The sequence below is a fragment of the Mixophyes fleayi genome, chromosome 9 (assembly GCF_038048845.1).
Source record: "Mixophyes fleayi isolate aMixFle1 chromosome 9, aMixFle1.hap1, whole genome shotgun sequence".
Classification (NCBI taxonomy): domain Eukaryota; kingdom Metazoa; phylum Chordata; class Amphibia; order Anura; family Limnodynastidae; genus Mixophyes; species Mixophyes fleayi.
In genome coordinates, this window is record NC_134410.1 from 68,902,530 (window position 1) to 68,927,068 (window position 24,539).

Sequence of the window (24,539 nt, forward strand, 5' to 3'; positions counted from 1 at the left end):
GCCTATGTGTACCTCCTCATGCTATAATCTCATGTCACTCAGCTCCTTCCCATATTCCTGAAGTCCACACTCAAAGAAGCGCCCCCCAGCACACAATAGACAGATATTAATTGGATTGGAAACGCTTACTTCCTCTCACAATGGCAGCAGATCTGTCATTGCAAATGCTTCTCCAGAAAACCTGACGTCATGAAAAGAACTGAGGTGGCAAACTGCAGAGGTCTGTAAAAAAATGAACTGTTGTGTGGCTTTAAACTTAAACTTTCACGATGCACCCTACTAATACACAAATCTGATTCACAACATATTCTATGTTCTAGATATTTGTCATTCTTTTTCCCCTTTATACTGCTTTAAAGATTGGCCCATTAGGGCAGTGTCAGACAGGTGCTTGAATTTTCTGGTCAGGAATTGGTAGCATTCTAATGCAACAACAATCAGTCCACATATCATTATAGCGAGTGGGGGACACGGCTACAGAAACCCCTATAGCTATTTGCTGAACTTTAACAGCAGATTTACTATGGTATGATAGGGATACAGTAGTCTCCAGTCACTGCACTTTCATGGTATGCTGGCAGAGTATATTGTCACTTTAGAATGTTGCAATATTCTGTTCAAGAAACATTCTAAAGTGTTTCAAGTTTTGGGGACTTGCTCAGTAGATCTCCCACAATGTAATGTTACCCACATGCATTGGTCTTTGTTTTTGTTTTTTCAATCTAATTGGTGACTACATATACAAATGGAGCCATTTCTATATGTACAGTGAGATTAGACATTAAATAGCATGGTTTCTAAAAACTGTAAGTGTACCCCACACATTAGCTTTAATTATAGTCAATCATGTAGACCCTTGCTTCCAACCTATCTGATGTAACTGGATTGTGGGACAGACTAATGTAAGATTCAATCATCTGGTCATAGCTTTTGCTAGATTTTAATCGTACATATTCACATTGGTTGTCAAATCAATTGGTAAAGTATCAGCATGAAGCTCCTCCTGTGCGGTCAGGTTATCTATAATTTTAGGTGTAGATTCTTTTACTAATGACATCCACTTAGTCTGTAGTACATGTAAATCTATAATGTGTCAGTGCAGGAGCTGATATTTTTGTTGCAATCATTTAATGTGACCTTTTATTGAGGAGTCATTGTCCTAATGTGGTGACCTTGAGTTATAGTCAAAATATCCTTGTCTGGTCCAATGTGCAAAGAGAACTGATCCAGCTAGTATATTTTATCAGAGGACATATTTTAGTTTGTAGCGGACTTCTATACTCTCAAAGATGTTTAGGAACTACCTGACACAAAGAATTGAAATCGGTCAACTTCTGTTTATGGTCACCAATTGTTAAACACCTTGTACTACACCCTGTCTTGCAGTATTTTGTGTTCTGTAGCTTGGGAAATGCTGTATTCCAGTTACATATTTCTTTATTGCAGAGCAAAGGTGACCCTGTGACCTTGCTTACTGCTTCTAAAAATATTGGGGTGGGTAACAAAAACAGTGTTAAGATACTAAGTCAGCAATAAAGGAAAGTAGGATAATGCATGTTGTAATCTGAAATTTGAAGAAAATTATCTGTATGTATATATAAATTTAAATATAATTTTGCTCAACTATTTGTAAGCAGGAGAAGTTTACAAGGGCAGAGTGCAGTGATTAAGGGGCTTTTTCCCCCCACCCATGAATCCCTTCTTAGGAGATTCCAAAGTGGTTTAATTGCATAGGAAGGTGTTTTTAATGCAAATTATCCTTATTGTGCCAAAGAGTTTGTTTCTCATAGCTCTGTTTACTGCTCCCCTTGGTCTGTGATTGTCACATATATATTAACCCTGTCAGCTGTTCTTTCTTGGTTCTATACTTTAGAAGATGAATGTAGAGTGCAACAGAGCTTCCTGCCAGCTAGACCATACTGCCATAAAATAGACTTGATGTTGATCTTGCCAGTTTCCTAGTCTGACATTTCTTCATAATCCTTAACAGGTAACTTGGATTTGTACAGTGTTGTACAAGGTTTCTTACTGTATGTCTTCTGTTTGAACATTTCCAAGCCCATGTTATACTTGCCCAAATCCTGTGTCGCATGTGTTCTGATTAACTTTATGCCCTGTTAATTAGATGTTTTTTTTTTTGTTTTTTTCTTTTGCTTTTTCCTATACACCCCAGCTGCAAGTTAGCTCCCTCATACGTAGCTTAGCTGCCCCCAAATCCAGTACCTCCCTTCCCTGATCCCTTTCATCAAACCCTGTCTTCCTCTTTTTGCAGTGTGGAGGAAGAGGTGGGGGCTTTGTGAAATTTGTCATGGTCCCTGCACTTTATCCATCTTCTTGAAATAAAGAAATTGGAAGGGTACCGGGGGAGGTGGATAATGCCTAGCTCCCTCCCCCTGTCACTCTTGTTCAGAGCCCTCTCACTCTCAATGAGTTTCTGAATAGAAAGCTGCAGTAATTGGATGCAAATTATACAGAGAGAGCCCGAGGCAGCCTGGAATTCCTTTGGGGGGACAGGAGGCGAGGGTATAATTAAGATGGCAGGAATTAGGAAGGAGAACTTGAAGAGAGGGGTGGGGCAAGCATTCATTTGGATTTTAATCCCCTTATTGTTCAAGAGGAAAGGAGTACTATTGTGAACACTGAAGGCTTTTTCTGTGTGCAAATGGTTAAACACCTGACATCATGTAAAGAAAAACTTGCGTTTGCTCATAACAGATAATCATTACCTGTTCCATAACTTTAAATTCCAGGCCCTGGTGGCTCCAATGACCATATACTGTGTTGTATAATAGTTTATCTGATACACACAGATCAGTGCCAAAATGCCTATCTGGCTGTAGTGTAGCTAGTGAATATTGTTTTCAAATAAACATGTTGGTGAGCTTAACATCAATAGTGTTATGTTGATGTCCACTGCAGGCTAGAGAGCCAGTGCCACTACAGTGTAAGGTAAGTGGTTCCCAAACTTTCTCAGTTCCAGGCACCCTTAGGGTCTCCCATCATTTTTTTTCAAGGCAACCTATAGCCAAAATTACTGAGCAGTCCTTTTTTTTTTTTTTTAAGTAGTTGGGTCAGGACAGAAATACTTAAGTTGTTTGCAAAAATAATACACATACATCCAAGGAAAAATCCATTTTATTTCTTTCAAAGTACAATTTACAGCACTCATTAACAGGAATAAGATCAAACAAAATAAAACATTTATTAATTGGATGTACTTGACTCTTGTGCACTACACAACATTTGAAACCTTGGCATCAGCTTGGACACTGCCTTCCTGTTCCACATTGATTTTTGAGCAGTACTTGCTTTCTATTGCAGTAACGACTGAAAACCCAGCTCCACACAGATATGTTGTCACCAATGGAACGAGAAGACACTGGGCCCCCTTTTTCATCATCACACTGTGGCCTCCATCATGCTTTTGCTCCTTCAGCACAGTTTCCCCTTTATTACACTGTGGGGCATATTCAATTGGCCGCATTACTGTCAAAAGTAACGCGGTCTGCCCACTATTAGTTACTGCGGTAGTAGTGCACATAATTACCATTAGTGTGGTCATTTCAATGCAGGCTTTCTGCTCGCGAATCGGAGAGCCCCAAACAGAATTCAGTGTTGAAATTACTGTATTAACGGTAATATGCTTAACACTGTTTTGTCGGGAGGGTGGGGGGATTGAATTTCCCCCATCCCTTTATCACACTGACCTTATAAGTGTTGCCCATCTGTTCCTTTACTTACCGTTTACTTGACCACCTTTCTTCTGTTTTCTTTTTTTTATTTCGGTTTTTCTTCTTCAAGCTTAAGTTCTGGCTCCTCTGCACCACTCCTCACTGAACATGTCCGACGTGACGACGTTGTGCTCCAGTCATTGAAGAGGGAGGACGCTGGGTTCTGTGCACTGTTGTATTATATATTTAGTTTTCTTGGCTAGCCAGTGGACAAGCGGGGGATGGCAGGCAAAGGATAATGTGCCTTAGACTTGGCATCACCCCCTTCACCCCAGGGAGCTGTGGCGCACTGTTTGGGACCCACTGGTGTTTTCTTGCATATGACTTGTGTGAGTTACATCTATGGAATAAAATTCATTTAGTCTAGCTGTAGGTTGGTTTTGTCAACCTTGGTCCACATGACAGTAAGAACAGGGATTGTTATACTTTTTTGTGTGTGTAATAGAACATGAGCCAAGTAGTGAATGTTCATATGGGCACTGCTAGACCTCTCCTACACCAACCATACTATATTCTTCCCATATTTGCTTCACCTGCAGAAAGATTTCATAACCCCTTCTGAGTGACCTTGTCCCTGGACTATTGACAAGCTGTCCTAATGATTATAAACTCTCTTCACATGGAATTTTTGAGGTTTGCATATCTGTAGTCTGAGAGGTTCAATACTGTTCTTTGGAAGAGCAAACAATGGAAGTGTTGCAATGCAAAAATCTACATCTAAACCCAACCTTCTCAATCCCCCTCATAAGCTGTTTATTCCCTCATAATGTCTTCCATGACCTGTGAATCGTCAGACACTACCATCTTTTATACAGATAAAAACATAATGTTTTATAAAAAGAAGCAGGTGATGCAGAGTATTAATCATTGCTGGTTCTCCTCTAAGCAGGAAGTGTACAGCTTTTAAGGAAAGGTCTGTGCTCCCTTTGAGAGCTCTATCCCACATGCACTGGAAAATGCATGAAAACTTATATGCACTTTAGAGATGGTGGTTGGGATTTTTTTTATTTTTCATGCTTGTCATGTCTTCTGCTTTGCCAATAGAACTTATTCCTCTGATAGGGTTAGTGACTTTTACCCTTTCAGAAAGTTAATATTTTCCATCCTGCCCAAAAAAACCATCATATTTTCCCTCATCCTAGGTGACCTCTTCATTCTGTACTGCATGTAGATGGTGGGGACAATCCATTGCCTAATGTAGAATTTACTGCAGTCAAGAACCTACAGCTCTATCTTGTCTGCATTGTTGTGTATGATATGGGGGTTGAGGGATAGGTTATTTTATATCAAATTTTAAAAATAGCCAGAGGTTTTTGTCCATTGACCAGAGTATTCTCCCCATACATTATACAATTCATCTTTACAGCTACTAAAGAAAACACTTGATAGTGTCCCAGTTAAATTTGATTAGGCTAACTCTTATTTAAATTGGTAAATACTGTGCATGGTGGTCTATTGGAGTCCTGACTCGTAAGATGATCTCGTTTTTACAATCGCGGGTTTTCTTTATCATGTGGATCCCTTGGGTGGTTTGTGCTACAATAACTGTTGATTGACGTTTAACTGAGACTTTCATAATGCAATAGGAAAAAGCAATTTGTGCAGAAAACTGTGTAGCCGGGTAACAGCTGAGCAATATGTTCATGGTCCCTGTGGAAGTGAGAGGTTAGAAAGGATGGTGACCAAGCTTCTTGTGCAATACATTGCTAAACACACAGTATTAACCCCCCTCTTTGCCAGACCATGATGCTTCCTAACTTCAGCAACATAAGGAGCCTTACAGATTGCAGTAGTGTATTCTTGACCCCTTGTTGAATCTCCTGAGACAAGATCGTGTATTTGTACAGAATTGTGAAATGAGGTACTGTGTATTAGATTGTCGCACCAGGGTGATATTTCATCCTTTAGGGTATAGTGACACACCTGGTGACTTGATATGGGTGTGCAGTCTGTTCCGCAGTAGAGAGAGAAAAAAAACGACCCATTAAATAAATGTGACTTAATTTGCTGCACATTCATTGTTTCTCCACAAGTTTTACACACAGTGTGACTTATGTTGGAAGTTAATAGTGCCAGCCAGGTATTCAGTGTCAGTTTTTACAAGTTCATTAGATAAATGTAACTTTGTGAAAGGAGTCCCTGCCCCCTAAGCACTTAAAACCTGTTCAGCTTAAGGAGATGCTGGCAGAAGTTTGAGGGATAAACTTTAGTAGTGTGTGTGGTTAAGCAGAACATAATGTCGTTTTTGTGAGTGTTGGTTTTCCATTACTTGCGTGCATTTACTCTTCTGTATGGAAAATGGTCATTGCCAACGTGTAAAGGTGTTTTCATGAATCTAGCAAATGGATTGTGGGTTTCAACATGACTTGTTGACATTAGTTAACTTGAGGTCCACTTTGCCTTGTGTCTGTACATAATGCCATGGCATTGGCTTCTTGGAAAATATATATCTAAGAATTGTGTGTCTGGGAGTACCTACAATTGCAGGTTTAACTGCTTATTGACTTCTGAATGTGTTCACATGCATTCTCTTTCCGCCCAGGAGCCCTGCACTCCCTCTCACTGCAGGGATTCTGCTCCCATACAGCGGATGAGGTAAGAGGGTTGGCCACTAGTTTCTTTTCATTGCATAGAGGGAGGGAGACTCAGACAGAAAAGTTTTTGACAGGAAATGATAGTAAAGGAACAAAAACCCCTGAATGATGTGAATGACAGGCCTAGCTTTTAATTGGCACTGGAAAAGAGACAATGAACCTCAAGTTTTGTTTGGTGCTTGCAGGAGATCCTGATCAAAAATGGGGCCTGGAGGCCCTTAACCCTTTCTATGTCCTAGTTACTTCTGACACCTTGTGGGAAACCTGTTCTCCTAGGGCAGCTAGTATTGTTTTCTGTTGAGCTCTTCAGGTACTGAAGTTTGGAATGGTGTTTTCTAAGCTAGGTTATTCTCTAGCAATAATATGCAGGATGTGACATTGTAGAAGTTCAGTGAGGGCTTTGCTTTGTCTACAATTTAAGACCTTATAACAAAAGGTAATTTATTTTCTGTTGTATTCGTTTAATCACATGGTTTGTTTCACAACATGAACAAGTGCAAAACGCTGCTGCTAAGGTCTGCCCATCAGAGAAGGACACCAAGTAATTATCTCAGGTTGAGCTTGGCATCCATTAATGGCAATGACACATTGCCCTTGGTATATTCAGTCCATAGTCTTTTCTGACTGCCTGGTTAGTATACTGCATAGACACCTGCGCTTTGTCTGTAGTGCCCTCTGAATTTTGCAGCTGTTCTACACTCGGCTACGATTTCTGAACAGAAGAGGTTTGCCATGGGGAATGTTTTCGGGGGGTTAATTTTGTTTGGTTTTGTTTTTCATCCCTCAACTCTGAGGTGAGAAGCTGCTGATCAGGAGGATCTGTGAAGATGTTGGGAAAGGAGAGGGGGAATTAGGTTAGTAAAGGGTAAAAGGGAGCAAAGGTTACTATGGAAACCAGTTTCTGCCTCACTGGTGCATCTTGTAAATCCATTTAGAAACCAGAAAGTGGGTGTGTAGCGAGCACATCAATAGAGGCCGGTGTGTGAAAGAAGAGAGCTTAAGTGTGTCTGTAAGGGGGGAAGCCCCGTGAATAAGCGCAGGGAGTAGAGGCACAAAGAGAGCTCTGCCTGTCCCTTGTCTTGGACAGTCCATTAAGAGTCGCCCTTTAACCCCAGACAATAGAGCTATACTTGTCTCAAGTATATCAACTCGTTTATTCTCCCCATCCTGGCCTCTGGGTGGGGTTTTTTTAATTGGAAGGGATGGGGTTTGGTTCTCACAGTAAGGATACTCTCCGCCCCATTTGTGTACCTCTTTGGCATAAAAGATCTAGTAGGAGCAGACACTGGATCTACAGTGTAATGTGGCAGTGACAGCAGTGTTTCTATAGCAAAGCCCTTTTATTTTAGCAGGTCGCTCCTTGAACATGATCGGTGCTGCATAATGATACTGAGCGGCTTTTTATTGTCCTTATTGGCTGGGTCCTGCGCAGTGTTTAACCCCTCCAGTGCTAGAAAAGATTGTATTCAGAATACCAAAGCGTAAAGCTATGATGAGACCAGTCCGTTTCTGGGTTACAGGTTTTTCAATGAGCGTTCCCAGCTGCTAGGCTGGATGATAATCAACTGTAGTAAAAACACCAGTAACTAGGTGGTTCAAACAAATGACACACTACCTTCAATCCGTAGCCTCTGCCTCCAGATAAGAGCATAGGTGTCTGTTTGTTTTTATGGTGCCAGACTGACAAATCTAGTAGCTTTTATGGGTAAAATATCTTGAAATGTTAATGTATCAATGAAAATATGTTGCTTGGTAAAGCAAATGAAGTGTTCACTAAGTGAACACTTGCCGTCTGTGGGCACTCTTCCAGCAATATCAAGAATATTTCATTTCATATTAGGTGGCAGCGCTCTTATAATGTGCAGAATGATAAAAAAGTGTAATCGTTTTAATGAGCCATTGACCAGCTGCATCGCAGCGAACTCTGCAAACGTTTCTCAGTACAAGCAAAAGTAACCAAATCCTTTATGGGCAGGAGTTAAACTAAATAGTGGGGACACTAATAGTTTATATTGTGACAGTGAGGTTTATTGGCAATTTCTTCCCATTCTATTGCCTTTTGGGTGTCTGAGCTTTCAAGTGTATAAGTCTTCATCTGATTGGCTTCTTTCCAGTTATCAGTGTGATCTAATAGTACTGTGCGCCTGTATATTTTCAGGTTTTAACAACTATGGGCTCCCATTTTCTATGCTTGGTGCAATGAGTCTCATGGAAATCCTTTACACACCAATTTTCATAACTGGAATTGCCAAATGAAACGAAGTTTAACTTCTTGTCTCAAGCTAGTGACTAAGGAACTGTCAGTAAAATGTTTAAGATTGTGAATGCCATCAGTAGTATTAATTCCTGTAGATGTTTTAAATCAACTCTAAGGGCTAATTCACATGGGACAAATATTATTTTAGATCATGGAGCTTGCTATGTCTGGTGGTAATGCTGACTACCAGTACAATAGATTGAATTAGAAAAGTGCACTACATGGAAAACTTGTTTGAAAATCTGTCGCTAAAGATTGTTTTACCTGTTCCTTAGTGATTATGTGAGCAAGTTGCCGTGAAATACTTTATCACAGATTTATAACTAGTATCTGTTTGCTAAACAGGGTGTCCTGCATAGATTACATTCTTAATATGGAGCCAAAAGTTTTATTTGCCTTCTCTAGGTGATGGAAAAGGTGCATTGCTTGGCACACCTTACACAGGCTGTGTCCTGTCCCCCACAAAGCCCATTAAATGGTTTTAATGATGATGACTCTTTCTAAAATTCTTGGCGAGGGGTGGGGGGAGTTGGAATACAGAGCTTTTCAGCTTTAGTGAAGGGTGCATCAGCGGCATGTTAAGCCATGCTTGTGGCTTACGACATGAAACATTTGGTTGTTTCATGATGCTCTCACTTACATGAGGGCTGGGCAAATGCTAGGGGTCAGGTAGCCAGTGCACCTAAAAATTGCAGCTGTTGTATATATCTTTGAGTTATTTCTGTTAATGTCAATCAATGCATATCTTCCCTGACTACTTATGATATCCTGCTGGCTCCACAAATGTACATTATTTTGCCGAACACCCCACTGCAGGTTTTTACTGTAAGCCACGTTGAGCAGATGGTATCAATAAAGCATTTATAAAAGGTTTGGCTGTTAAAGCCGGGCTTTTCCATAGATTTCTTCAGATCTGTGCCATGCTGCCTCATCTGTGGAGTGTGACACCTACCATAGTATAGGGTTGTTAATGTTCAACACTTTTCCTAATCGAAGTGTTACTGACCTTATTAGTACTTTCACTGCAGTTTGCTTCCATGCTAATCTGTTTTTTTCATTAGTACTTTTGACACAGAGCACAATCTCTTGTAAATAACCCCCAATTGTCTGACAACCTGGTCATTGCACTTTGGTAGTAGGACTTGGATATTCTGGTAGGTGAGCAGAAGATGGTTAAGTTTCAAGCCCAGGCTTTCTCCTGTAGACCTCCTTGTGCTGCCCCTCTACCTGCTTTCTATGTAGCTCTAGCTCATGATGGTCCCATGCTCATTTGGCTGTTCTACAAATCCAGGCTTGTTCATGGTACACCATATGCCCATTGAAAAACCGCTTGTTATACGGTCGCCAATTGGAAGCTTCACCTATGTCATCAGGTCATCCTTTGACTGCTGCTGTTGAAGGTTGAGCAAAGTACAGCAGGAGCCTGGGTGAGGTTTAAAAATGGGAGAGAGCGAGAGAAATATAATAAGAAGCCAAAGGTAGGACAGTGTTTACCCTGCTGCCAGATTGCAAAGAGCTGACAATTACAGTGCACATGTATTCTTCATGGTGGGGAATGGTGGAGGGGGGTATCCGTCATTCTAGGGATTCGGTTATCTTGCAGACACTTTGTGTGGTTTATGTTCATTTGTGTAGCTTTGTGTGTATTTGTGTATATTTCCCACAAGTGGAACCTGCTTGATTTACAAAGTACCAATAATTGATTATAAAAAAAATAGCTGTTCTGATGTTGCTGTGATCTCAGTTTGTGTGTAGGTTATCTGTCCCTTGGTATGACTACATTTGGATTATTAAAGGACAGCTAAAGTACTGAGCAAGTTTATTAAGTGCTCTGTAATTTCTAGCCACTATATTATTATTTTAAGTTGTTTAACTGTATAAACTGTGTGTATGTATATATGAAGATGTAAGCTAAAGCTGTGATGAACATCATTTGTACTGACTTACACTTGGCCTGTCACTACATACTGTTCCCTACAACTATAATCCAATTGGAGTTGCTGCGGCAGAAGAGAATACCTGGAATACTAATAATTTCTCCATAAACATTTTCGCGGGGTATCTGCTGACTTGAAAGCACTGGCTACAAAGGTAACTAGTGGATTCAAATAATTTTTGATAACCGCCAAGATCAGACTCTCCTAAATGGTAACACACAGTAAAAGGAGTACTCGTGGACTAATAAAGCCGACAACATGTAACCATTTGCCAATGCGCAGCCCACCACTAAATGTTTCTAAAGGTTTAAAATACATTTTTACTTTTTCTTTAGTATATGTATCTTGGCTTTAAAGTGAAGTGGCTAATTGTGTGTTTTTTTTGTTTTTTTTCCCTCCAGTAAGATTTTAGCCTGTCTTAAAGCTATGAGATTAAGATTAGTCACCCAGTGATGTTTGTAGTTCAGTGGTGAAGAATATATATTTGCTGAATGTCTGGTTGCTCCTTGATATACTCTTAATGTTCTCCCAAATGGTTGATGTTGCCTGATAAAGCTGTCAGGTGGAGAATGATCCCTCTCTAGTAATTCTTCGAGGTTTTAGTGGGTTTTTGTTCTATCCTTTCTTGCCCTGTTGCCAACTGGCCTCTCAGTCCCACCCCCTCTGTGCCAGTCTTTATGCGGCTGAATGGGCAAGGAATGTAAGCCGCATTACACAGCTTTGATCGTTAACTTCCCCACTTCATGAGGATAAGGGGAGTTGTGGGGACTTGAGGGAGAGCTTGTTTAGACCCTCTCATATGCAAATGAAGGGTATTGAGAGCTGTGGAACGTAATGAGATAACACGGCTTTAGAGACCCCAGCACAATCGTGGAAATCCTAAAACAAAAGCCAAGCCTGGATGTGAAAGGGATTTGTCAGGCAAAGACTGGGGGGATCCTTGTTCTCCCCCTCCCAGCGTGCACACAACAGATTTTTCCCACCCCCAGTGGAGCCAAAAGCCCTAAGGATATTCAGATTTGCTGCTTTAATATTCATGAACTTGTCAGGCAGAGGTTCTTGCCTAGAAATTTTACTTTTATCTTTCTAAGACTCCATTCCCATTTTCCTTATAGTGCCACTTAAATGACAACCTGAACTAGAGCAAAACTTTGCAGTCAAAGACCTGCTTTCCACAGACTTGATTTGCTGTATACTGTAAAGTAGTGTAATCCATAGACTGCATATGCAACAGCACCCCTGAGCCTTAATCACCCCTAGGGATGCCGTCAGTGGGCTTTTTATAGAATGTTTCTCTCTGTTTTACACGCAGGTCCACGCATGTCAACACACACATTAAACACACACATTTATCACACAGCTTGTGAATCCGGCCCAGCAACAAAGCATTTCTTGTTTACCCAACTCTGAAGGATCATTTTTCAGACCTCACAAATCCCCTCTTCACCTTTCCCATCAGAAAACACCTCCCTGAACAATAAGAAAATTGGGGCCTGCCACCTGATAGCTCTCCCAAGGAACCAGGGAGAGAGGAATGTGCAGAGCTAACTGGCTCCTGTGAGACAGCCTTTGTGTTCTGTGTCTGAATCTGCCGGGGGGACGCCCTGCAGAGGCTTTATGCCTTTCCCTGGAGACTGCAATATATATGTTTGTGTGTAGAAATATATCTTTTATATAAACCCAGAAGGCCTGAGACTTTCCCTGTCTGCTGACCAAGTAAAACATTAACTGCTTCTCACCCCTGAAGACGACTGCTTTGATCGCTCCACATGACCGAATAGTAGAGAAGTCGTCGGTGTAATGCTGCCTTACATGCTCACGCTTTATCTTCAGTCCCTGTACAGTCTGGTCAGATCACATTGCTTGTGGGAAAGACACATCCTCCCTTGTTTTATGCTGTATATCAGAGCAGATAGCTTGTGGTTGTTTACTACAACTCCTTGTAGAACTGACAGGGTATTAAGAGTTCAATAGCTTGAGTGTTTTGCTCCTAGTCTGATACATTGGGTTCTGCAGTGTATTGTGAATTGGGTTTTTGCGTCCATATTGCTGACTAAGTGTTAAATGTCCATTACTTCATTGTATGTTTACTGTGAGGTTGCATCCCAGCATAGACTGTTATGTAACATGATGTCCACCTGTTTTAATAGTAGTCGTCCCCTCTCTTGATGTAGTGTCCTTTTATTTGTGCCGTCTTCCTGTTCCCCTTCACCCTGATTTATGTAAACTGTGATACAAAAGTCCCCAAGGACAGTCACTATGGAGTGCCCAGGTGTCTGTGTGACAGCTTTGTGTTAAAAGAACAGTCCAAGGTGCCCTTTATTCTATCAGTGTTTCTTTATCAGCACATTTTTGTAAAGTGATGGATGGTCACCAGTTTGCTACTTGCTCTGTCTGCAGTCTCTCTAATCTGACAGGATTTTCTATCTCTTTAGGTTACAGGATGATTAGGCTGTCATCTATGACCAGTGCTGTTTAAATAACTGAACAGTTCAATACATTAAATTTTCTTTTTAAAAATAACCTGGTTTTTGCTTCAACTGCCGACTTCTCATGCAAATATTCTATACTATGTAGGTTCCTCTAAAGAAACACAATAGACTCCACAAATACCATTTTTACTTCCCACCCCCTCCAAAGCTCGCATAATGTTCAATCATCAAAACTCATCATTGGATAGAATGGAAAAATTTGGTGGTCAAATGGTTGATTTATATAATCTAACATTTGTCTGCTAATTAGCAGGCGAAAAGGGAAACTTTGCAATCCAATAGTTTCTCTCCTGTGAGGTACCTGTCTGTCCCTTTATAATAGGATATGGTGGGTGTTTTTTTTTATATATATTTTTTTGCCTATGCAGTGATGATCCTGCAATAGAGATGTGCCCATTAACATTAATCATAGTCTTATATGTGTTAGGCTGCTGTGGAGCCTTTAATCAGTACAAAATAGTAGTAGGTTTATCACATGTACCTTATGTGTTGAGACTAGAAATTATGGATGCCTTGCCTGATTCGTTTAACTGGCGTCCAAGCCTGTCAATTTGGCTTCCTTTATTGTTGCTTTAATTATCATTAAACTGCAGCATATACACAATTTACTTGACTTTGTTTTAAACACTTGCTTAATTTGCTGGTGGGTTTTGTTTTGATATGGCACTGTATAGAATTGTGTGTAATTATATATGTATAGTAAAAATAGATATTATACAGTGACATTGTTTAAGATGAGGGGCTCTTTTTAGTACAAGAAAGCAAAGATATTAAAGTATTGGTTAAATATTTAAAGTCTGTTTTACAGCCTACTGTTAAGTTGTGTGGAGAATTGTCAGAAGGGTTAAGTGTCAATGTTTGATCACACCTTTTTATACCACCGTTCCAACTTTATAAGCGGACCCACAAAATTGTTCCTTAACATATCAATGCTCTTGTCACTTATATAATACGAACCTGTTGGTCACTTGGATAAGCCTGCAGAGTAACCCACTTCCGAGACCAATCCAATGCCTGACGCGCACATTGGTATAAAGCAGGCCTGTCCAACCTGTGGCCCTCCAGATGTTGTGAAACTACAAGTTCCAGCATGCCCTTCCAGCTATCAACAGGTTGTCTACTGGCAAAGCATGCCGGGGCTTGTAGTTTCACAACACCTGGAGGGCCGCAGGTTGGAAAGGCCTGGTATAAAGGGAGAATATCGCAGACATTCTGACTGGAAAATGTCTGCATTTTATCTCATTCTGCTGCTGTAGGCACAAATTGGATATGGACACCTTTGGCAATTCAGTGGTTAAATATTCAACAGGGTATATTTCCATGGTAAACATGTCTGTATTGCTCTGTTATACTGACAACATCATTATTCAAACAGACATGGCTATGGTTCAATAAAGTGTTCCAGACAGTGTAATTGTTTTTTCCCAAACTAGAATAAAAATGTGCAAGTGCAAAGTGAGCACTTCTAATTCTCCAGTCTTATTTTTAAACTCTTATATATGATGGAGTATTAAAAGTTTTTGTAAATCACTGATTTATTTCCTTTTAAAGCATACTCCATTTCTGTTTATTTTCTTTTATTTGGGATATTATATATATTAAATATAACAAGGTGTAGTCTTTGTGTAGAACACAGTTCATGTATGCTGCAGTAAAATGGGTGGATAGTCACCTAAACAATAGCAATATTGTCCGAATCATCTGTAAACTGCTACACTAATCTGATAATGCCGTTTTGCTGTTTTAAGTTTAAACTCTTAAGACACATTTCACTTTTGTATCATTTGCATTTTATTTTTAATCCTTCATCTGACAAAACTTGATGTCATCTTGTTCAAGCCAAACACAAGTGGACACTTAACTGCATCATTGGCTGCTATTAAATTGACCTTAGTCTCTTGTTCTGTGTTTGTGTGCTAGGGAATATAGACTAAGCTGCAATGGGGCAGAGATTGATGCGAGTTCTCTGTACAGTGCTGCAGAATTAGAGGCGCTATATAAATGATGAGCACAATGTGCTTAGTTTTCACCTGTGATGCGTGTCTAATGCACTGATATGGGACAAGACGTTCAAAACAATGCAAAAAAGTTGAACACATATAAAAATACATATGTACAGTCGTATTTCGTAGTCTTATTTTTACAGCATACACGCACTTAAAATTCTGCATTTGATATGTTAATGAAGTTAACACTAGTGTACGCATCTTCTCAACAATTTAACTCTGTAAGAAAGCAGCCTGTAGTGAACAGAAGCATCTAGACTTCTGTTTCATACTATGTTCATTGTATTTATATTGGTTTTATGTTACTAATTCATATTTATTAATGGCTCTCTAACACACCCAGCCCAGCTGTCTTGATTGAATCAGACAGCCTAGCCCCTTAAATGTTAGCTATGCCAAAATGTGATGTGGGCAATGCCCCTTTTCAAAGGTAAACCAAAACTGTCAAATGTAGAGGTATGCTCCAACACTTGTTTTCTCATGTTCTCTGTATAGCCGTAGGTCTCTTTCCAGAATTGCAGCTCATACAGACAAAATAGCTCTCAATACTTTTGAACTGTGACCCAACATGAGTCTGAAGTAAGACATGCTGGAAATCTATTTATTTTAATGCCATGCCACGTACACTGTGCAAACTGATGCCACTGAAATACACAGCACAAACTGGTGCATGAGAAAATGATACAGAAACTGCTAGACTGGATGAGCCTGTCATTTATAGGAGTATCCCTGTGGGGATGCATTATAAAACATCCTTTTTAAAATGTCATCCTGTTTGGGGTATTTTTTGTGTGTGGACATGTGGAGTCCCCCTGATTGTCAGGAGCATGAAATCTCTGCAACCAGCAATTCTGCATTTGCTTATAACGCACAGACTCCTGCTTGCTCATGAGGTGGAGGCAGCAATGGAGAACTCTGTTCTTTTAAATATCCAGTAGCCAAAACATTACAGACCCTCTTTAGAGCTGCATAATGTGGTTTCTTTTAACGGTTTAGCCTTTACCAACCTGAAAAAATGTTTTACCTTTATTTGTTTTGTGTAGTGTGTGGCTTTCTGTCCTGTCCTAATGAATTCTAGTGCAGCATGAGAGCTTTCCCTCCTGTTGGGAAATCCTTTTCAGGTGTACAAATTGCTGGATGGGGCTGTTATCTCTAGCATGTATGAAGCCTGGGGGTTCAGACAGGTACCAGTGATTCACACTTGTGCATGTCTGCACAGTCTGGGCAGACTGAGACTTGATGTTGCCTCCCTTTTCTTTCCCAAAATGCTCCTTATGTCATATACAGGTGTATTCAATGTACATCCATCATAGAGGCCACTCTTATTTATTTTATGATGGGAGATACTAACAGTTTGCTTTCCTATTGTGATATATCTTCCTTCCCCTCTTACCTGACCTACTTGGAGCAAGACGGTGTTTACATCTCACTCCCACTTTCTTCTGATGCCAGCTGCCTGTAGAGACTGCTGGATGCACACACCCCATTTGCCCACAGGTTTTGTTCATGTTGGGTGCCATCCAAATGCCAAACCCCATTAAAAATTCCTGCAGCAGTCGCTAGGTTTCTGGGCTGTCTGTTCCTACTTCCTTGCTGCAGGCACTCGATGTTCTGATTATGCTCTCATTACATCTCTTGGATCTATCTACTTTCTGTCCCTTCCCTTCTACTTATTTTGTCAGTATGAATAAGCGCACGTTGTGTTAGAGGACGTTGAAGATCATGTGGGGAAATGTGTGTAATGAAATGGCACGAGGTGTGGTGGTATGTGGGAAATGTCAAAGGTACAATCGTATGGTGATTGCTGAGGCGGGGATAGTAGTGTAGGTACTTGGAGGTTTAGCCATTACATAAAGCCAAGGCTAATGTTAATGTTCTTGTTTTTGTGTTTTTTCTGCAGGTTTCTATCTGGAAAGGGCTTGGTTATGTACCCAGAGATTGGAGACCGTCTGGACATTATTTGCCCCAAGGGGGAGCCATCGCGGCCTTATGAGTATTACAAGTTGTACATGGTGCGCAGGGAGCAGGCGGAGTCCTGTAGCACAGTGATGGATCCCAATGTCTTGGTGACCTGCAACCAGCCAGACAAAGAATTTCGTTTCACCATAAAGTTCCAGGAGTTCAGCCCGAACTACATGGGCCTTGAGTTTAAGAAGAAGCAGGACTATTACATTACATGTAAGTGTGCATTGCTGGGGCAGTAGGGAACTGCCATCATAACAGTGTGACCGTGTTCATGTGTAAGTGCAGCTGAGCAGACCGCAGCGCTCTAATATTTTTCATAGTTTTAAATATTCTGCTAATTTAAATCCCTACATGGATTTAGATGAACACATAAGATGTTTTAAACAGGGCTTCATGGATTGTCGATTGCTATTTGTGTTAAAAATAATAATCTGCAAATAGAAGTTCAAAGCAGGAAACATGTTGTAGAGCCTGCATTCTCATCTCGTATAATTAAAGTCCTTCCATGTAATTAAAGTGCCCCCATTTTTCACAATCTTTTATATGAAATGTGCATGCACAGCAGTGCAGAGCGTTCCCTTTAGTGGAACTTGTGGCCTGTTAAGTAGAAGGGTTTCTGCAGTTAGGGTCATACTAAGGTTTATTGCAGCCCAGGGCACTGCCATAAATGTAAACTCCCCCCTCCTCCTGCAGTAGTAATGATTGTATTCCTTAGACTGTGGGAACTGTATGAAAAGTGAATTTATTCATGAGATACATTCCACTCTGCCATCTAAGGCTGTTTGTGGTATCATTTTGTGTTTTAAACAAGAGATTGCATTAGATCCGATAATAAATTTTCTCCTATGCCACATTAACTCTATGATCACTGGTGTGAAAGTTTCTAGAAACGACTGGCATTCTCTTCTAGGGTGTTTTATCTAGTAGGCGCTCTCTTATGGCCTTATCACACAGTTGTTGGTCACATCATTAAGATTATTGTCTGGACTCTTGTTCTTTCTCATCCTGCTGTTTGACACACTAATACAGAGTCCCCCATTCCCCAGGTTGGTCCCCTAGTGGTCTTATTAATTAGTGGTAAGGGTCAAAAAGCGGGCATCCTCCTCTAAACATGCAAATGAACGAAATCCTTTTAATTGTAATCTCTGTTCATATAGTTACTCTTCCCTGGTTAATCTCTGTATGTCATGGTTAAATATTTCACTGGGAATGGTCTTAATCAGGCCTGGCTAACATGTGGCTCTCCAGATGTTGTGAAACTACAAGCCCCAGCATGCTATGCCAGTAGATAGCCAGCCCATAGCTGGCAGGGCATGCTGGAACTTGTAGTTTCACAACACCTAGGGAGCCACAGGTTGGCCAGGCCTGGTCTTAATTCTTTAGATGGCAATGCCAACACTGGGGTTTAAGTTTTACTATGTTCTCTAAATCGACTGTCATTTGCTTTACTATTGTGGTCCCTGTCTTTAGTTGTAGTGCCAGTGATACCCTGCGTTTTGACCCCTCTGGCAGTGAAATCAGGAAAGAATACTTGTAGCTTCCTTCCCTAGCTTTTACTGATGCACCTGAATGTGACACATTTTGCCCTGTTTCTAGAAATTGACAATCATTTGAGCCAGATGGAGCGAGTAAAGCACCTCTGCTTGTGACAGGAAGTACGTTCAGACCCAGTCTTACTGCTGGGTATCGGATTTTTCAGAGCGTGAAATGACACATGGCCACACAGAGCACCCTGGTTCTGGCTCCAGTGGGACTAAGGGGTCTGCATTTTTGTTGAGAGATTTTTACTCTAAGCACTTGCAGTGCTGCGTTGGATGGGTGCAGGCAAAAGCTCCTTCCCTCTACTGGCTTCATCAAATGTTGTCTTCCTTCTTTCTAGTCAAATTCTTCGGTTCCCTATAAAATTGCTTTCTTTCCAGACTTTGACTCCCTCCTTACTTTCCCTCTTTTTTTTCCTTGTATTTCTTTGTTGCTTTATTTTCTCTCTCCAGCCCTAACCCCTGGCGCTGGTGGGTGAGTGTATGGGAGAGATCTTTCACAGCAGTACACATCTGGAAGTGTTCTGCCTTCAGCTGGCAGGCAGGGTGTCCAGCAGATCCTGTGGGTATCTGGGCCCATTCAGAAAACATCTCTCCCTCCTTAACACTCATGTGCTTGCCAGTTTCTCTAGCTCTTTCTTGGTCTTTCGTTGCATTCTCTTCCACGCTCACTTTTTATAAGTTTGCTTCTGGCCTGTCTAGTTTTTTTTTCACCGTTACTTGCTATTTCTCACCATTTTTCTTTTTTTTTTTTTCTTTTAAAGAGCAAGCTTTAGAGTTTTTTACATTTGGTCATATTAAAGATGATCTTTGGCCTTTTATACTTTGTATTGATCAGACGTCTGGGACTCTCTGGTCCTGGAGGGTGTGAGTGGTGCAGGTCTGGACCACACATGCTCCATAATAGAACAGCACTGTATTAGTTTCTGTTGTATAGAGCCAGGCAGACTCTCCAGTGTGGATCTGTTTGGGACAGATTTTCCGTTAACACACAACTCCCTGCAGTGGAACATACAGATTGTGCTACCATAAATGTTCCTGTTTAGAACAGCTTACAGAATGACCAGTTCCTTCAGTAAATAAGAGTTACTGGGAGCGATAATGGACCGTCACACCAGTTTAAAATAGATTTAAGATGTGGATACATTCCAAGACTGAACTTTGCTGCAAACTTATATACCATACCATGCCACTACACTGAGGAATCATGTTCTTTAGCGACTGGTACCCTTTGGTATAAATCAGATGGGTAGCCTCCAGATCTCCAGCTATTGCTGAACAATATCTATTCATGGTCAGCCAGCATCTGGATGAGAGTTTGCATGGATGCAATCGTGCAATATATGTGGAGCTTGCCGTTTCAGAATACTCGGATGAATTTTGAGCATGTACCTTTTTATGGCATGGAATTTTTTTTTTTCCTTGTATCCATGTTTTTTCTTTACCCAAACTCGAACTATCCTGTGTTTTCCTGCATATCACCTTTACTGATTCCAAACAATTCTCACTACTCTTTCCACAAGAGCGCACAGCTGTGCTCAGCAGCTGAGGCACGAAGCCTTTGGGACGATGTTTAAGCCCCTGTGAAATGAAGCAATGACCTGCCGAGTGGCATTTGCTGTGTATGCACAGGAAACAGCCAAGACACTGTATGGCCAGCATCTGTTGTTCAACTAGCTGTGGAATCTCTCATCAATACCAAGTCTCCTTTAAACTTCTGATAGCAGATCTATAAACCAAACTGCTGCGTGATGCTTCCAGGGCTAAGGGCTTGGTTCAGTGATGCTGTAAACAGTACTGGTCAGTAGAGCAGATGTAGACAATACTCTCTAAAAGGCCACAGTGGATACCACTCAGATGGAAGAGTTATAAGCAAAACACTAGCACCAGTTTCAGTTGTAGCATGCAGGAAATCTGGTTCTTTACCACTCTCTAGCAACTGTGCAGCATCACATTTATTCATAGCACCTCTAGCTGTTCTTGTATTGTATGATGCCCCCATCCCATCTGTAGACCTCACATTGTGTTTCTGTGGAAAGGAGGGAGAAAAAACAAATTTCTTCAGGGTTTTGCCTTTCTATATTTGGGACTCAGTTTAAACTATTTAAAGGAGAGAACTTCCTTGTGTTTGTATAGTGCTGGGAGGGCAACACTGATAGACTATAAAGAGTCTGGCACTGATGCGTCTCAGTATGAACATAAAGAAAGTATTGAAAGCCCAATACAGACTTTCCTATCTTTAACAATGTAGAGTTATCTTGATAACGTCAGAAACCTTGTGTGTTTTGGCTATTTATTTTAAGGTTCAGATACAAAATTTTGCTCATGCCAGGTGTTGTAATGAGACAACTGACGTCTGTTTGAATTCTATGTTTTAGAAAATGGTTAATGCTGCAAACAAGGAAAACACTATTTTTCCAATAGGAGCACACGCAGCCTTCATCGGTTTCAGTGGCCGATGTTTGCTTATTGTCATGTTTGTAAGGCATGTGAGCAAAGCGAGGTTGTACTATAGGCTTATAGCCTCTAAATTACACTTTCAAATACTTGGACATTAACTGCAATTTTTACGACGACTCTTAAATAAGGTGCAGGTGCATGTTGGCGATCTCATGGTGACTTAAAGCATCACTTCTACAGCAGCTTCTTACTGACACAACCCAAAAGAGCACTTTTTTTCTCTCCCTGTCTAAAGAATGCAGAATAACTGCACATAATGTAAATGCTGCAAAAGTGGTGTTGCATACCTATGACAGAATCTCAACCCTTGTTTTAGGGCGTAACAAATGACACAACAGTACACTGTACAAAAGAAACATACTAAATAGATCACTTATGCCAACGACCCTTTTTATAAATGTACTCTACTGAGGTGAGAGTGGATTTGTTCTTGTGCAGTTTCTGAACTCCTAGAGTACTTTCTTCATGCTTTGGTGTTCACGTATTGGAGCTAAACTCTAATTTCCTTCATCTTGTTCTCTAGCACACATGCTCTGTGTGACAGACATGGCATGATTCCTGCACCTAAGGGATAAAGTAGGAATATTTCCTCTAGCCTCACATTGTGTGTTCTCTGGCTTCTCACACATGGGAATGTTTTCCAATCACACATGGAAGAACAGACCTTTAGAATGAAAACAGAAGTGCTGGGTTATAGGGAGGGGAGGTCCACTGCTTATTCTGCTCCTGCCACTAATAATCCCCTTTCTATGGGGAATTTTTTGCCAGGAGCCTTCCTTTTCTAATTTTTTGTTTTTTTTTTATTCCCTCCAAACCCCATGATCCTGCTTCCCAGACTGGAACAGAGGTTTAATTTCCTGTGTGAGGGAATCCTGCAGAGATTGGGAGGAGACTTTATAATTTAACCCTCCCATGGCTTGGAAGTTTTAATGGAGAGAAAAAGCACTTTCTGATGTGCAGAGCAACCATGTATAATGACATTTGATACTCCACACTGCACCGTCCTACATTAAAGGTTACAATCGCGTAGAATATGCATTTTAGTTGGGTGCACATGTAAACCACAGTAAAATTGCATATGAATTAGTGTTCTAAAATGGCACTTACTGTTTAAATACTGTGAAAAAAGTGACTATTCCATGCTTTGTCAATCTTACCAATCGTCATAATGCTTACTTGTAAACAGTATTATGTACATATATATTACTATGGTTTGGGTTTTTTTGGGGGATTTCTTGATATTCAAATTTCTGCTCATTCATTCTCCTTTTAACATAACTCACCCATGTTAAGTTATTAGTGCACTTCTTGTAAGTTATACCCCTCTCGCCATGTTCAGGTCTTGAACTTTATAAATGTTGTGAAGAGGGTGGTTCTTCAGCCAGCGCATTATTGGCCACTTATCAGGACAGTCATACACCTGTATTGTGAGACAAAGCAAGTTCCATCCAGAGCTATTGCTTCATTCTGTCATTTAGTCTAGTCTCCAATTGTGTTTACACAGGGGTTGCTTTCCAGCTACGTTTGAATGAAGGAGTTCACCCTCTATATTTAGTACAGTTTAAAACCATGCAGGAAAATGTACTTTTACTGTGTTCTCTACAAGCTGCAGAGAAAACTGTATTCTAGTTGGACCTCTACTGAAGCGTTAAACCTTATATTGACCAATGTTGCAGCAGTGTGCCTGGTCCATGTCTGTCGTTTACAGACCGACTACTGAACGGTGTGACGTTGAAACGGATATCTTTTGAACATTTCAAATTAAAAATAGTCCCCACTGCTGGAAAATGTTATCTTTGCTTTATTCAGCAAAAATTACTTTTGTTCAGAACAAATGCAACTACCACTGCTCATTGACATTTGTTGAATGTTTATGCTACAAATTAGTATTTTTGGGAGAATAGACTACTTCACTGGCCACAAGTATATTTTCACTAAGTTGTCCAGATCTGTGGAATTACATATTTGGAAAGTCGGGGTCAATCAAGAGTAATAGCTACACAAACTGCTTTGTATTTGTAGATTACATGTGGCACTTGATGCAGTGGTGGTCAGTTGTTTCACACTAACTTGTGTAAAAACTGACCATGCCCTAAAATGTGGATCATCTTCTCTGAAGCCTGAGTGCACATACAGATCAGTGACCTGTCATGCATGCTCACAAAATGCAGCTCTACGGTATCATTGAATAAAAAGTAGTAACCATGTCTGTAACCAGAGAATTTATACAAATATGGTTTATCATGGCTCACCACAGCTGCTGTGAGGTATAGATTGCACACAATGCCTGTGTTGGCCTTATTATAGTACATGCATGGCCATTATTTATAGGTGTTTTCATAATCTTAACAAGAGGAAAAACGATTGGATTTTAAAGTGTAGATTTTATTTTATTTTTTTATCCCTCTTAATGCCCAGGGAATGAACACAGGATAAATGTTTGTCTTTATTGTAGGAGCAGGCTAGATGCTTTGTGTAATATACCTTTTGATCTGAATGAGCAGGTTCCTCTCACTATTTGAAAAATATGCTCTTCCCAGGCCTGCAGGCACTAAAGGGAGGGTCTCATTCTGGGCAGATGACTTCTTCCTACTTGTAATCCAATAGCAAGCCCCAACACTGTCCAGAAATTGTCATAATTAATGTAGTAATGAATCCGTTTCAGTGGTGGCTACGTCTTGTAATGCATTTCATGTTGCGGGGCAGTCAGATCTGTTAGAAGTAATAGTCTGTGGATTTTAACACTTAACAGAGAAAAAGGGACAAAAACCTATTGTGCTTTGCATACCTCTTGCTAAGGTTTTGTCTCCCGTAAAAACTTTACAGACATCGCCAGGCGTTGAACTACAAGTCTCAGCCCGTCCAGCCATACTATTCCACAGATAAACAAAACCATATATTTGGATACATACAGCTAGCTACAAAGCTTTGGATTAAAAAATGTATAGAGCACTCTATTTAGGTTTACTTGTGGAACATATGAGGTCTGTATAACTTTTTTTTTTTTTTTTTTGTTTAAATAATTTCTTACATCTTTTAGCTACATCCAATGGAACCCTACATGGTCTTGAGAACAGAGAAGGAGGAGTGTGTCAGACACGATCTATGAAGATAATCATGAAGGTTGAACAAGGTACGTATAGTTTTGTAATAAATCCTGGTCAGGATGTAAATCTATACTACACAAGAACTAAAGCACATTCTGGTGCTTGCTGTGAGCAAGTTTAATTGCATTTGCAAGTAAAAGTATATAAACCTCATGGCTTACCTGTACATGTTTTTAGTATACATTTAAACATGCACCAGTGACAAGCAAACTGCATAATATAGCAATGCTTAAACACTTCCTAACATCTTGTTGCACTTACAATGCACTCCTTTTGATTGCAGGTTTTCAACTGTGATGTGACAGGAAAAAAAGTGCATTGCAACAAATTTGTATACTTTTTTTTTTTTTTTTTTTTTTTTTTTTTTTTTTCCCCCATGTCTGTTTTTAGTACTTGCATTCAGGGGAGGGCTGGCAAATTTCAGCCTGGGAGGCAAGACTCAACTCAGCAGC

General features: G+C 40.4%; 1 protein-coding gene across 2 annotated transcripts in view; it reads left to right on the forward strand.

Annotated features, from left to right (window-relative positions):
- EFNB1 (ephrin B1) overlaps nt 1-24,539 on the forward strand; it is a 189,429-nt gene that overhangs the window by 20,539 nt on the left and 144,351 nt on the right. For both annotated transcript variants that reach the window (XR_012678892.1, XM_075184525.1), the window contains exons 2-3: nt 16,918-17,195; nt 24,021-24,113. Coding sequence is in view for 1 of the 2 variants with exons in the window: in XM_075184525.1 (XP_075040626.1) it covers nt 16,918-17,195; nt 24,021-24,113 (371 nt within the window). In the remaining variant the exon portion in view is untranslated. The remainder of the gene's footprint in view (nt 1-16,917; nt 17,196-24,020; nt 24,114-24,539) is intronic.